The 16,171-nt window shown below is 48.2% G+C and overlaps 1 protein-coding gene across 2 annotated transcripts in view; it reads right to left on the minus strand.

Moving 5' to 3' along the window:
- ANKRD44 (ankyrin repeat domain 44) overlaps window positions 1–16,171 on the minus strand; it is a 248,750-nt gene that overhangs the window by 58,918 nt on the left and 173,661 nt on the right. For both annotated transcript variants that reach the window (XM_079781980.1, XM_079781979.1), the window contains exons 12-16: window positions 15,167–15,230; window positions 13,106–13,174; window positions 11,465–11,605; window positions 9,849–9,929; window positions 6,617–6,728 (exon numbers count right to left, since the gene is read on the minus strand). In XM_079781980.1, coding sequence (XP_079638106.1) covers window positions 6,617–6,728; window positions 9,849–9,929; window positions 11,465–11,605; window positions 13,106–13,174; window positions 15,167–15,230 — 467 coding nt within the window. The remainder of the gene's footprint in view (window positions 1–6,616; window positions 6,729–9,848; window positions 9,930–11,464; window positions 11,606–13,105; window positions 13,175–15,166; window positions 15,231–16,171) is intronic.

Here is a 16,171-nt window from a genome sequence, read left to right on the forward strand (position 1 = left end):
TTTGGTTTTTCCAAATACCCCCGTCAGCTGTTGCAGATGGCCGAGCCTCTCCCCCCTCCTTTGGAATCTTAGAAAGGCTCTTGGTTCTTTGAATCAGACAGACCCCATGACCCGAAGGCACAGGTGTGTATGTGAGCTCTTATTCCTACTACAAACGCTCAGGCCTCTCCACTTTCCGTTACTGAACGCGGATCAAGAAGGGAAGTGGTCATGATGGGGACCCGGTCCTGACCTCACCAGAGATGCATCCGTGACAGCTGCCAAAGATAAATCATCTTTGGAGGAACAATCCTGATGGGCTCCTGTCACTCCTCCACCCAACACCCCCCTTCCTACCCTCTCAGGCTGGAAGTGGTCATCCCTGGCAGCTGTCATCATCAGGAGAGGGAGGCCAAGCTGGCAGCAGCTGCTACAAAGATACTGAGCAGAGATTCCAGAGGGAAGGTTGGGTTCCAGAGGGAAAGCCTTGATAAAACATGTGCCGAAGGAGAACCCCCGGCCAGCTCTGGCCCTTGGATTGCACTTGGACATTGGGAAACACACACTTTTGATCCTTTACTGGTGAGGGTAGGCTATTCCTCAAACACAGACCGTTTTTTAATGTAACTTCTGACTAGAAAATTCTGGACGGAGCCAGACAGTCTTTAGATGTATGCCAAGCCAGTCCACTCAACGCCCTAAATTACACAAGACACACATCAGATTTCCAGTCTCCTTGAAGCTTCTCTCGCTGGGCTTGGGACCAGGAGAAAGCAGCCTACCTCTCCCCGCCCACCGCCTCCCACTGGGAAGAGGGCAGTGGTGGTGGGATCCATAGCTGAGCTGCCTCCAAAGAAATGCGCCCTCTGATACCCAACGTCCTGAATGGGTGAGGGGGCCATGGGTTGAAACGCTAGCATCTCACCATGAAACGTTGGGCAATGGCTCCACTGTCCTGGCCCCTCAACTAAAGGTGAAGCTGAAATTGTTGATTTTCACAATTCCATGAATGGTTCTTTCATCCATTGCCAGAGTCATTCATGGTAAAGCCAAAAGAATTTTTTATCTGCTATACTACAAAGAAACAATGGGACTATTTTATAAAATACTGTCTGCTCTGAACAGAGCCTCACATCAAATTCTGACTCAAAATCTGTGGGCTTATGTTTACATTCCCAGCAGTGAGTAGGCCGCCAGCAGGATCAAAGTATGTGGCCATCCCTCTACTCCTTCCCTTAGTGCGACTTGTTTTTGAACTAGCAAATCATGGGGTAAACCATAACGTTCTTCCCCTTTTCCTGATAGCAGGTCCGATCTCCTTCACGAGGCTACTTCTTCTGTTCCCGTTGCCCATAAGACTTCATGTTTCAACTGAACTAACTAGAAGCACACACAAGACCAGCATTGTTGAGGTTTCCACTGGCAATCTGCCTGCTGGGAGGTCACAGATACCCCAACTCCACCTCGGGGGACAGGAAAGAGCCAGCAAACACTTGTTTGGGGCTTGCATTCAGGTTTGCTGGTTTTTCATCTTCTTGTCTGCAGATGACTACTTAGTAGCTCTTCTTTTTTCAACTCTTCGATTCCCTGCGTTCTTAGCCTTGAAACGCTTAAGTAGACATTGCTAATATAAGCGCCTCTGCTACAGAGCCAGGTGGTGATGGTTTCTTAAAGGCCTGTGATAAACACAGAAACCACCCGGAACACAGAGTAGTTTACTTGAGAGGAGCATAATTTCAGTGTTCAGTGGCCCAAAATATAGTGGCCTTCGGTCTATCTTCAGAGAATCTCAGAAACTCCTAGAATACACAAGCAGGGGCGTCTGTCCCTCCCCGCCCCCAACACTCTCACAGTTCAAGTTCAAGTTGGCTCAGAACAGGGGAGAAGGCCGGAGGGAAGCAGCCAAATTCCCAGTGACTTGGCATGGCAACGTCTTGGGCTGAATTGGACCAGAAGCTTGGAGTTTTCAAACAATCCCTCTAAGTTTCTATAGGCGATTTATGTTATTATATTGGCACATACATTTTTCCATTTCAATATAACAAAACCACAAAAATCTTGCTGTCACAGACAAATCTTTAGTATTGTAAAAGAAATATAGTATGCCCATATAAACACACAGATTCCAAGTAGAGGCATGATTCTCCAACCATTCTCTTCCGAGTCAGTAACAGTGAAGACCTGAGGGGAGGGGATGATGGGGGGAGGGGCCGGCAGGAAGGGGAAAGAAGGGGAAAATGGGACTTATCTGTAATACTATCAGTAATAAAACATACATTTTTTAAAAAGAGAATGCATTCCAGATCAAGGAGAAGGGAGGCATCGAGCTCTTCTTTGCCAACTCCCTCCTTCCACTGAGACATAAGTCTTAGACAAGCTGCTGAGTTAGCCAAGCCTCCTCCATGCTGCTTTGATATTTGGAGCTCAATCGCTTCTAACTGATCGCAGCCCTTGGCACACGTCTGTGGGCAGATTGTTGCTTGCACCTCTTTGGCCAAGTCCAGCCGAGAAGGCCGGCCTGAGTAGGCCGACTTGGCAGAACTCTGAACCTGAGCTCCTCTATCGAGGCCAAAGGGTTCGTACTACTCTCTAGAAGGTTTGCGCTTATGGAACAAATTCAATATACGTTTATATTAGGAAAACAGAGTGAAAACAACAAAAAATCATTTCTGTTCCTTTTTGATTAAACAAAATAGACTGAACACAAAGTAGAGTTTACAAATGCTCAGCCTAGGATCCCAGACAGGACCCACAAACCATGAGTGCCAAGTGAACACACCGAGCGAAATGTCAGAGTCAAATAAAATGCGCATTAAAATTAATGACACGGACTTAACGATGTGCATAATCACAGGGATTGCTCCCCTAAGTGGGAAGAGCGGCAAAAGACACACTGTACCAACCTCGCAAATCAGCTGCTCTGACGGCCAGCACCCTGCCCGGTCCTACGCCACCTCCCACAGCACAGAGGCCCGGCCTGGCCGGAGCGGCCCGGAGGCCGCCACACGCATTTCTCCTCTGTGTCCCTTCCAGAGGCCAGAACCAGGGGTGCGGGAACACGGCCTACAGAAGGCCTCCCGGCATAATGCCTGCTCAGGGGCTCAGCTGAGCTCCTCAGAGCACCACAAACATGCCTTTCCCTGGCATTATTCTGGCACCCAGCGCAGAGTCAGCACCAACTGGTTAGACGTCTGAGCCCTGGGAGGACTGGGGCGTTTGTGTGCCGAGATGAGGGGAAGACGGGTGTGGCAGCGATGAGTCTCAGAAATGTGCCTTCTAGTGCACACGGACACATTGGCCTGCTTTCCTAATGTCCAAGACCCAAAGAAATGGGAGTTTTAAGGAATATGAGGGTATTGTGGTCTGAGAGAGAGAGAGAGAGAGAGAGAGAGAGAGAGAGAGAGAGAGAGAGAGAAACTAGAAAATGTGCCCCTCAAAAAACCCACTTCTTACTTCAGGAACAGGCCTTATTCTTCTCACCAGGCAAAAAATTATTTTTCTTTTCGTATCTATATAAGGTAATGAATGCTAACTCAACTTACTGTTAATCATTTCATAATATATGTAAGTCAAGTCATTAGGCTATATCTTAAACATGTACAAGGCTATATATCAAGTATTTCTCAAGAAAACGGAAAGAAAAAGTAATTAAATGGCATAATGAATGCAACGTTCCTGGCATGTGATGAACACACCACAAATGCCATCGGTGGTGGCCCCGCCCTCCCCCAGTTCCCCACACTGATGGGCCAGTGGTGGGAGCAGGCACCCACAGTGGTCTGGTTCTCTGAGGCCACTCCCGGGGAGAGCCCAGGGTTGTTTGTTTTGAACAGGAGGGTCAGGGTGCAAGAATGCTTACAGCCTGCTCAGGATCCTCGCTTATTGGAACTACCCAAGAGGAATTTTAGGGTGCATTTCACAGTGGAACTACACAGAAATTTCTGTATAACTATAACAATTCAGGACAACGGGAGAATTTCTCTCCCATCCCTGTTATAAATGACCCATTGGGGATCTTTTCTAAAAGCAAACAATGGTGACATTTCTACCAATTTATGTTGCTAATCTGGTCCTTTTCAGCTGACAGTGCCAATTAAGATAAATTACTACCCCACCTCTCACCCCCACCCTCGTCCCCCTGATACCTGATGTTTGAATGTCTTGTAATTGCCAAGAATCATCATCTCTTTGTAAATCACACAGAGCAAGTGTAGATCTAATCAAAGGGGTACTTTCATTAGCAAACAGAACTTGTGAAACATTCTGGTGGACAGAAACCCCTGTCATTGGCTAGCAGACTGAAGGGCCCTGAGGTGGCTTCCCTGACAAATAAAAATAATGTGCAGTATATTATTTACATAGACAGAAAGTGTTACAGGAACATTCTTTAAAACAGCACAAGCTTCCCCGGATGGTATGGCTCAGTTATTTGAGCACCCTCCCATGCACCAAAAGGTCACTGGTTCAATGCCCGGTCAGGACACCTGCCCTGGCTGCGCACTCAATCCCCGGTGGGGATGGGGGGCGGGGGGGAGGGAAGGGTGGTGGTGGTGATGCAGAAATACCACTCTCACATCTATATTTCTCTTTCTCTCTCCCTTCTTATCTCTCTAAAAATCAATAAACTATTCTTTAAAAAAAAACAAAACACCAGCACAAGTTATTAAGACTACAACAACAAACTTTGTCATAAGAGTTCCTATGTCCAATTACGGCATGGTTTTCCTCGAGAAAACCAATGAAAAGCAGCCACTGTCTGACTTAATCTCATAGGAGACCTTGAACTACAACTACTCAGGGAAGCCACTCCTGAGTTCCTGATGGGCAGAAACGGTGACCGCTCGTACATGATGACTGTTGTGTTGAGCCACTAACGTTGGGGTGATTTGTTCTGCAGCCACCGTCATTGGAAGAACTATAATGGAATCAAAACTAGAGGGGAGCCGAAACCGATTTGGCTCAGTGGATAGGGCGTTGGCCTGCGGACTGAAGGGTCCCAGGTTCGATTCCGGTCAAGGGCATGTACATTGGTTGTGGGCACATCCCCGGTAGGAGGTGTGCAGGAGGCAGCTGGTCGATGTTTCTTTCTCATCGATGTTTCTAGCTCTCTGTCCCTCTCCCTTCCTCTCTGTAAAAAATCAATAAAATATATTTAAAAAAACAAAAAACTAGAGGGGAAATGCCACCCCCAAGGTCACACAAGGTCGTCTTGAGCATCCACAAGAACCGCAGGAAAGAAGGCTTGGAAGCACTCAAGGATCAGGAAGGTAGGTACCATTCACCAACAAATGCCACACCAACAAGCCCACTAGAACAATCACCCTTTTCTTTCCAAACTGGGTGACCTTTATGAACCTGCGTAACTGTGTGTAACAGTAAGAATGACCCTATTGGCACCACTTGAAACCGGCAGCCAAGCCAAAGGGAAAGGAACAAGCGGGGGCAGCGGTGAGTCACCTCCCCGCAGGCGCGGGCACCGCTGCTCGCCTGCTTTCTGCCTCCCGCCTCTCTCAATTGGCTGTGCCACCGTGCAAGGTTCCCCCAGACCCTCCCAAGGACTCTGACAGCGGGACTTCTGCTTTTAAAGAAACATGGACAAGAGCTGGGAGTCCAGTCCCCAGAGGTGACGCCTATCCTTAGACCAAAGGTGGGGAGGCTGGATGGCCCATGTACCCTGGTGAAGCTGAAAGAGGGGCATGCTCTGGAGATGGCCAGTGGTGGCCAGCAGAGAGGATTCAGCCACAAATCCATGTTTCTTCTTCCCAGCCCACCCAGGGTGTTCTAAACAGCCAATGTCACGTACGAAGTCTCGAGTTCTACCTCCTCTTGGGGCGCTGGAGGTCTGGCAACCCCAGGTATGCATTCCCACCTGGTCTCCGTGAGCTGGGGCTGACCAGCTGCTTCTCCCTTTAGACAGAACATGTGCTCTCTGTCTGCCACAATCCCCACCACTCCCTATTGCATGCCTGGGCTTACTTCACTCCTTTACTTTACATTTCCGGTTCCCGGGAGCATGTGAGTTTGTGTCTCTTTTGACCTATACCAGCAGAGGCATTTCAGACTCCAAACCCCAAAGTGTTCCTTGATCACGACAGGTTTGAAATTTCTGGTGGTTTGGGAATTCCAGTACTTTCTGATTTTTTTTGCACCCTTGCCAATTTCTTTCCCTAAACTACACAGTGGACTGTAACAAGCCCACATGCCTCATGATGACGTGGGTCATCTTACAACAATGCTCCTGAATATGGGGGTGCTACGTGCGCCTCCAGAAATGTATACTGAGCTTACCTGATACGTCCAAATGATCTTTAAAATACAAACTGTGTCCATACACAGGTCTTACATTCTCAGCCCAAATTAATGTAGAAAAGAGTTCACTGTCAGCCACTTCTAAGATTAGGATGGACAGAAAAGGAAGAGAGAGATCTCATATGATCCAGTTAAACAATTTAATTACTTACCACAGAATATCTTCAAGGTGGTTTCTAGGGGGGACCTAACCAGGTAGTCAGGTCCTTTGCTGAGACATTAAGAGCAGCACTGTCTGGTCTGGGTGCGTGTGTGTGTGTGTGTGTGTGTGTGTGTGTGTGTGTGTGTGTGTGTGACAGAGAAAACAAGACAAGACAAAGCAACTCACCAATTCCAGGCACTGCCTGTGGCCGTAGGCAGCCGCGTAGTGGATGCTATTGTAGCCTTCCTTGTCCCGGAGAGCCGGGTTGGCGTCATTTTGAAGCAGAAACTCGAGGCATCTGTAAGTGAGGGATGAGGTTATTTCAGAAAACATCTCTGGATCCAAAGAGATAATGAATGCAAATTCCCTCCTATTATGAATGCTCCACAGAGCACCTTGTGAGTTTAAGTATTTCTTTAAAAATCCGACAGCAATGAGGATTTGTGTCCTGGAAGATATGTATGTATGTACATATGTATGTACATATGTATGTACGTATGTATGTATGTATGTGTGTGTGTGTTTTCTGTAGCTTCCTTTATTTCAGCTTAAAACTGCCATTCTAGAATTCAGGAAAGCCTTTAGGAACAAGGCGGTCATTCGGTTCTTTTTCTTCTCATCCTAAGGCGGAGACCCTCCCTGTCATCAACACCACTGACTAGTCAGGGTTAGAGCTCCTTGTTCAAAAGACAAAGTGTCTGGGCCACTGCAGCAGGGCCAGCCTCGGAGAGGGGGTTCTTTTCCACCTTGCTATTGGAGACTCCAAGATCAAAGGGTTGGAAAATGAAAGTTAAGAAGTATAAGAAGACAACAACAAAAAAGAACCGAAGGAGAGCCTAAACAATAAAAGGATTAAACGAATGGGTAAAAGTCAGTCACCACAAATGAAGAAAAGGACTCAAATTGCACCACCAGGAATATTGGCTAAAGCAAATTATAACGAATACATTTTAGTCATTTTTCTGAAAAAGCCACAACCTTTGGAATAGGTTAGAGGAAGGCGTGTGGCTCCCCTTCCCAGAGAGCCCCAAACTCCAGGACACAGGCCTCGAGGACGAGACCAGTTCTGTTCAGGGTTTACCGCAAGTGGAACAATCCTGCTGGGGGAAGAGGGAATGAGTCGGCCACCCCACTTGCTCTGTAATTTCAATTTAACCTTATTATTATTTTAATCCTCACCTGAGGAGTGAGGATATTTTTTTCCACTGATTTCTGGAGAGAGTAGAAGGGAGTAGGGAGGGAGGGAGAGAGAGAGAAACATTGATGTGACAGAGATATATTGATTGGTTGCCTCTCATACTCAAACCGATTGGGGTGAGGATTGGACCTGCAACTCAGGTACGTGCCCTTGACGGGGAATCGAACCTGTGACCCTCTGGTGCGCAGGCTGATGCTCAAACCACTGAGCAACGCCGGCCAGGGCTCAATTTTATTTTTGTGGCAGTGGGACCAACAATTCCTTCACAAAACCAAGCAGATTCAATTTCATATCAAGTTAACATTGTAAGATTCCAAAGCCTATACTTTAAGTAAGCACTTCCACAGGAACATTTCTATAGTGTGCAGAAGCGCTTTAAAGTGACATTCACCTATCCTTTTGGCAAATGCCAGAAAGAGAAAAAGAGATCACAGACAGAAACTGTTTAAAATGATATTTTAATTTCTAGAAAAACTGATGAAAGACATACATTTTTAAAACCAAATACCTCCATGTCACATGATTTATCCATAAAAATACTCCATAATAAGTCAGGCTATTCCTGGAGCCCTGACATCATACTGCCTTTGGTGACTTGGGCCTCATAAGGAAGTCCTCGCTTATTTGGGTAATAAAATGCCCATGGACAGGATTGCAGGTATGACTCACTGTAAACCGAATTTGGCTCTTAATATAAAACATTCAATAGGCATGGCCTTCTATGGATGCAGAACCCCAAGCTTCTGAAAATCTGTTGACCAATTGAATATGAAATTTGGAAAACACTTGGAATTGCTCCCAAAGAGTTATTTAATCCAGAATATACCTGACCTAAACTACCAACAGTGCTACTGAAATAACAAGAGCTGGATAGAATTTGAAAATTCTCTGTGTTGTGTTTTTTATGGGACAGTGATTAACTGGTTTTAACTGGAAATGCTTATCTTTTCTCCTCCCAGGGCAGTTCTGGCACCTAAGCTGCAACATCAAGAGATGCACATTAGGCCAGGGGTGTATCTGATCATTTTTAAAATATATTTTTATTGGTTTCAGGGAGGAAGGGAGAGAGAGAGATAGAAACACCAATGATGAGAGAGAATCATAGATTGGCTGCCTCCTGCACGCCCCCCACGGGGGATCGAGCCCGCAACCCGGGCATGTGCTCTGACCAGGAATCGAACCATGATCTCCTGGTTCACAGGTTAATGCTCAACCACTGAGCCACGCCAGCCGGGCTCTAATATGATTATTTAACTTGCGGAGAATTAGAGTAAAACCTGGCCAGTCTGCTTTCCTCCCAGCAGTGTTTCCCATTGCCACCCAGTAACCAACGGATGTCCCCGAGCCTGCCTCAGAGCCACCCTCTAACTACATCCCTCCACTTCCTGTAGACGACCTCTCACTTGTAACTCTAGACCCGGGTTCTGACAGCGGGGGGAGCCCACTGGGCAGGAGGAAGGCCCTAGAGTGGAGAAGAGAGTAAGCCAGTCAAGGGCTGTGTGTGCGCAGCGTTGGGGCACTACATCCACTGGGTCCCAAGACACAGCGTGTGGGCACCGTTCACTCGTTTGCTCATCTCTTTAACAGCTACTTACTGATCACAGCTGTGTGCTGGTCCCCGCACTGGGCAGCACAAGCTTGTCACTGTGACCTGTCGTGCAGGAAGGACTCCCAGGGCTGGAGCACTAGGGCTTCCCAGGAATCAATGCCCCCGGGGGTGGCAGCCACCCCCACCCCATCACAGGAATAGCCGGGCAGAGGCAGGGGGAGGAGGGGCAGGAGCAGCGGCTGAGGGCAGGGGGCTGTGAGTGCCGATGTGTGTGTTGGGGATGAAGAGGAGAGTACAACGGTGTATTTCCCACTGAAATCTCAACGCATTTATTTATAGAATCCGCTAAGCAGCTATCCGCAGGCCCTACGGAGAGCCTAAGGCCCCGGGAGGATGTCAGGGTGTCGCCCGAGGCGCCTGGTCCCTGGCAGAGTCAGAAATGATATTTCAGACACGGCTGGTTCCAAAAGCCGCTGACCAATCACAGCCACGGCCGTGCCCACGCTCACAATTTTAGAAAGAGTGCCCCGGGTGAGGGTGGCACAGCTGACGGATGTATTAAAAGAGCAGTTTCTTCTTCGTTAACGACAAGCCCACATCACCTCCTCAAGATCCCAGGGGAAACCCCAATAGCAGGGCTGGCCCCGTGGCAACGCGGGGAGCTCACTTACAGCGCAGCCTCCTTCTCCTTCACCTCGCGGGCTCTTTCGAGTTCCTCTGAGTTTTCGTGGGCGTTTCCTAAGGTGGTCTTACTTCTCGGCGTGAGGAAAAGAAAAAAAAAAAACTACAGTTAGTGTTTCAATGGCCAAGTTGCTAATGATTTCGGTGCTATTTAAAGCTCAACAATTTTTCTCCCAACCCAAAGAAATAAGTACTACAGAGTTTTCATTGAGGACCTATAGGGTGTCTCCCCCCAAAAATGTATACACACTTTAACAGCTGACAATTCACTTGATTTTCACTTCTTTCCAGGTTTAACTGGTTTGAAATAATGAGTGAAGCCAGACGAAGCTATGAAACAAAGAAAATTTATCCTAAAGTGCCACTAACTTTTTTTTATGGGGAAACAGAAAAGATAAAGTTTACAGTACAACACTGGCATCCGTTGACGAACTGAGGGCGCACAACTAAGGAACAAAATCATCCTTGATGTCTGCGTTATCAGCAGTGACTGGGCCAGAACTGTCATCAGTTCGAACACAGGCGTTGCCCTAACCGGTTTGGCTCAGTGGATAGAGCATCGGCCTGTGGACTGAAGGGTCCCAGGTTCAATTCCAGCCAAGGGCATGTACCTTGGTTGCGGGCACATCCCCAGTGGGTGGTGTGCAGGAGGCAGCTGATTGATGTTTCTCTCTCATCAATGTTTCTCTCTATCCCTCTCCCTTCCTCTCTGTAAAAAATCAATAAACTATATTTTTTTTAAAAAGAAAACAGGCGTTGACAAAAAAAATTATTCATTTCTCTAGATTCTTTTAAATTTTGAAAAATGAACTGTATGTTAATACACACCGACTTTATAGTCACTCAAAGTGCAAGTGCATTCTGGAGGGACACCCTGTGTATTATGCACGGTTCTCTCCAACGCTCTCCAGCGCTGACCTAGTCAGCTCCACAGCACGGGGCAGCGGACAGGGCCCCTGAAAGCTGTTCCTCCGGAGGGGGCCCCGGTCCTTAGTCTTTGAGAACGAGCTCGGCCATCGCGGGCACCTCTCCCACCTTTTCCCCTGAACCGGGCCACTTCATCCTGCTCCCCACTCCCAGCACCCAGACTCCTAACGCGGCCAGGGCAACACTCCCTCCCCGCCGGCTCCTGGGAGAGCATCCGCCCCGCGTGGAACAGCAGTGCCTGCTTCACACACGTGACCCTGCCTCTGAGGCTCCTGGGCTGCTGCATGGAGGGGCGTTTTCACAAGGAGACACACACATCAGCACGTGTAAGTTTCCCAGCAAATGAAGCACTGAAGGGGTGACAATGAAAACGGCAGCAGGTGGCAAAACAAAGGACAGCAGAGTTTGAATGGACTGAAAACCTGGGCGGGACAGCTCCCCTTGGCATTCCACCCGAAACACAGAGGCGTGACTGTGCAGTGACAGGAAACCATCACACACCGAGAGACAGAACGGGGAGCGGCGGGGTGGGGGTGGGGGGGGACGAAGCGTCTCTAACCCCGTCGGTCTGGGTGAGAGATGCTGCGTCCCAGCATCCTTGAGGCAGAAAGAAGGACATGAGCCCCCCTCCCCTCCCGCTCCCCTGCCCCAGGGGACACGGGGACAAGGCTGTCCTTACTTTCTGTCCATGTCGGAAGCCGCGGCGTAGTGCAGAGCCGTCCGGCCCCAGTCGTCGGTCTCGTTCACGTTGGCCCCCGTGGTCACCAAGGTCTCGATGCAGTGGAAGTGGCAGTTGGCGGCTGCGTAGTGCAAAGGGGTCCTGGAGGACAAGGGGCGAGGCGTGAGCTCCCTGAGGCCGCACACAGACCCGGGAGGGCAGGCTTCCCAGGGGTGCGGGGAGCGCCTGTGCCCCAGAGCGCGGAGGCCGGGAGGCGCCTCCGGTGAAGGTAAATGGCAGTGAGGCGACAGACACAGGGGCAGCAGACAAGGCCGACAGCCCGCAGACCCGCCTTTCCCCTCCTCGTGCTGTTCCAGGTGCAGGTCGCCAGCACTGCTCAGTTTAAACGCTGCAATGCCACCCTCTGAGCCTCCTTATCGAGAATCAAAGCTCCACGGACTTCCTAGCTGCTCTGAATGAAGAGCTAGGCTTTCTGAGGCCCGATACCCACATATGACAATCCCATCCTAAAGCTTCTGGTCCTCCCCCCCACCCCCCCGACAAAGCCTTCGTGTGAAGCTGAAGACCTCCCCAAGTTGATCCCGATCTACCTTCACGGAGTCTCTCTCTCTCCTCTAGATGAGCCCATTATTGAATCCAAATGAAATGACCTTAGGTTGTCCCTGTCATGTTCACACTCCCCTCTACTCTGCCGCGTTGCTCTCTTCCCGGGAATGCAGCAGGGAGCAGCATTCCCCCACCAAAACCCCACTCAACCAGAAGCTCTCTCTCTTTTGTCTGAGATCGCTGAGCGCCTGTCTGGGCCTCTGGAACTCTCATCCTGCGCTGCCCTGATATTGGCTGTTGGTGTGTCGTCTCGTCTTCTCCCCTGAACTGTAAGGTTCATAGGAAGAACAATGCGCACGGAATCCGGAGCCCCAGCTTCTGGTCTGGACAGATCTGCAGGCCAGACCCAACCACATCCCCCCGCCAGGCCCCGGCGTCGTCCTTCTGGCTACAAGGACCTCAGGTCCACTCAAGCTCTGACATTCCACGCACGTGGATAACTCGTTTAGTTTCTCTGGGCTCAGTTTTCTCATTAATTAAAAAGGGTAATAAGCATCTCCATGTACCTCATGGAGTTACTATGAGAAACCAAGGGAGTAACATTTAGAAAACACAGCCGCGTGGAAAGCATACCGCAGAGCAGAAATACAAGGTTTTATATTACTTATTTTTAGTCCTCAATTATTTAACAGTCCATCTGGTGTTCCTAGACAATTTTCAGGGAATACTAGCCAAACAGACTGCGAGAAATAGAGTAACTTTTTGTCAAGTGTCATGTATCAATTTTCAAGAACTATTTTATATTTTGTAGGCAATTTATGGGCTCTTTGACCACTTGATTTACTCCTTTTTAGTCCAAAAAAGGGAAATTGTAAATATTTTACACGTTGGATTGCTTATGTTTTTATTGCTTTGTTGGCATTTCGCTCCAAGAAGGACTTCCTTCTGAGGATGGAATCTCCCCAGATAGCTCCCCCTATTTACCATGACAACATCACATGACAGCATCACATGACAGCATCACATGACTTCCAGATGGACTGCTCCCTGCTGCTTTCATTTAGGCACTGGAAGCAGAGTTCCCTGTTTACATACCTCCCACACTTGTCCTTTTTGTGGAAATCCGCTCCACTGCTCTGCAAGAGTTTTATACACTCCACGTTACTGGAAAGACAGAAAATATCGTGAAGGGGCGGGGTGACCGTGGAGCTCGCTCAGGAAGACCTGTGTCCCGCAGAGCGCGGGTGGAGGGAGACCACAGTTCCAGCTTCAGCTTCTAACAATGACCTGAGCACACAGCAAGGCCGCAGTAAGGGCCTACAGTTCCTACAGTCACTTTTTCAAAGCTGAACCATCAATACGTGAAAGAGCTCGAGGAAACACTTTCAATTCCACGACGATGGCATTTAATGATTATTATATGATTAGACCTTTCCGTGGTGGTCTCGTCATGAATCCTAAAATTCTCGTCCGAAACCATCAAGAGTGTGGGAAACAGCCCTCCAAACCTAGGACCATGTCACCTATCAACGACGAGCCAGACTGGAGAGCATTACCCTTCATCACGGCAGAGTGAACTCGCCGTGACCACCATTCTGACCCAGACCCTCCCTGATGGAACATAGAACAGCTGCGTTTCCCTGCCCTTGTGGTCTCGGGAAGTGCATGTGCGGAGCCACGGCCGAGAAGGATGCGTGGAGTGTAGTGATCTTCCAACACTCCTTTGTCATCCGCAGCAGCAATAAATCATGTTTAGTGGAGAGCAAAGGACCCGCCGAAGTGAATTTTCCTATCGAAGGGCATGTAGTTAAAGATTAATTCTAATAGGAGTTTCAGGCGTGGATTCAGAATGGTGTGCTGCTGCTTTCTGTACAGGTTTGATATATATATATTTTTAAATGTGGGCATCAGAGGAGACAACCATCCATCATTGTTCTAAACTTAGAATGCTAAGGAGTGGCCTGGGATTTACTGTTTTATTACCATTTAACTAAGAAAAATGATCTCGTTCATGATAAGCCTGAGCAGCGCTCTCCCCACCCCACACCCACCGTCATAGCTGCCCTTCTCGGAGAACGAGCTGTTTCAGCCATACAACATGAGCACTTTCGAGACCGTTCTGAGCTGGGGTAGCCTGCCCGCTGATATGAAGCACCTGTCCTTCCTGCATGAAGCCAGAGGCTCAGAGGCAGACAGATCCCAGGTGTGGAGCTCACGGAGCTCGCGTGATCTGGGGGAATGAGGTGGGGAGAAGGAGGTTCTTCAGACAGACAATAGTGTGGTGAAGGCCTGTGGGGAGGCCGGAGGTGGGCTAGAGGGGATCAGTGGGGAAGAAAGGGGACATATGCAATACTTTCAATAATAAGGATTTTTAAATAAAAATAAAAATACAAGATTAGGAATATAAAAATAGATTTCAGATTTCGGAAGGAAACCATGCAAATAAGGGGCCCTATAGCTTCAGTCAACCCACGTCTAATATACAGATGAGAGGAGCAGAGTTGTTGGTTCTCAAGGATTAGGAAGTTGACTAAGAACCAACTTCTTACCCAAACAAAGCCATCTGAGAAAGGCCAGGTTTGGTTGATGTGTGGTCATACATCAAAATATATTGATGAGAGCCTTAATCTAACCACTGATATCAAAAGGAGTATATCTGATGAAAAAATACCTTTACAATTAAAAAAAAAAAGGCAAAGGTTAAACTTCTTTCTTATCCTTTGGGTTTTCTTAAGCGTTGTTCACATTTAACCGCTACGAAGACTTAGAAATAAGGACCAAAATGTCTGTAAATGAACTCAATCTTGGATTCCCTCGATCAAATTACTTTCTTTCAGTGTAGGGAGTACCAAGGAGATGTATATTCTATAGGGTGAAAATCTACAATTTTTAAAAAAAATGGAAGGAAAGAAAGAGAAAGAGAGAATAAAACAAAGGAAAAACTATTTCTAGATGAGATGGGCTAAAATTTTTCTCTGGAAGGACAATAACGCAAGTAAATCTGCAAATGCAACTCCGTGATGTTTGGTGTTGGTAGAAATGGTTCCGACCCGTTTCTCTAAGGAAACGGCCTTCGAATCACAGACCACGGACGTCCAGTGAGATGCATTCGTGGTTAAGAAATGGAAATAACAACTGAAATTGCTCACTACTCACCCTCCTGCAGCAGCGGCGTGAAGGCACGTTCTTCCAAATTTGTCTGGGGTGTCTATTTCAAAGCCTGCAGACAGCACGCGCTCATTACTAAACAAGGACACTATGCTATACTTTTGTCCTAGTTAAACCACAAGAAACATTGCAGAGACAGAAAAATCAGTTAGTAGAGAAACCAGGATGCAAAGCAACTGTAGTCAGAAAGAGGTTGTCATGGAAACAAACGAATGGGAACTGCTCAAGCTTGGCGATTTTATAGGAAGAACCGGGAAGGCAGGAAGAATTTCTTTTCCCATTCAGCTCTGGGTGAGCCACAGCCCCATATTTCAACCCCAGGACAAGACATTTATGGGAACCCACTGGAGGTAAGTAGGGCAACAGCTAGGCGGACAGGACACACGGAGAAAACACGGAAGGTGAAGGAGCGATCCCCACATGCCGGCAGAGAGGGTTTCTTAACGTCTGATCAGCTGTCAGTGGGTTTGAGGTTTGGGAAACGGGCTTTCATGCAGGGGTGCTTTTTAGATGTGCCGAAAGAGTGGAAGCAGGATCAGCCACAGGTCAAGTCCTCAAAGGGGAAAATGCTCCTGGAATATCGGCTGAATGAATTCATGAACCGTCTTTGCCTTGCACAGCTCCATCGCCTTTGAATACAGGGAGGCTGGCAGAAGCGGTGATAAGAAAGCTGAGCAAGGCTCCAAACCAGAAGGTTCCCAACAGGCCCGCATTAAAAAAATAATAAATAAATAAAAATGAGACCTAATTGGAGGGGATCAACCATGGTGATTTCCCAGAGCCCACGGAGTGGGAAGGTCATATGACATTTTCCACTGTCAAAATGGGGGCGAGGGGTGGGGAGAGACTCGGCCACGTGCCTTTGCTGAGAAGTATGAAATGCTAAGCTACCACTTTAAGCTTGAAAGGTGTTTGCTCCATTTATGACACACGTTCTGTGAGCTGTGGCCACGGGGGCCTGCCTCTGAGTCTGGATCACCCGAGTTAATAACC

This window comes from Cnephaeus nilssonii (assembly GCF_951640355.1).
Source record: "Cnephaeus nilssonii genome assembly, chromosome: 10".
In the NCBI taxonomy this organism is placed as follows: Eukaryota; Metazoa; Chordata; class Mammalia; order Chiroptera; family Vespertilionidae; genus Cnephaeus; species Cnephaeus nilssonii.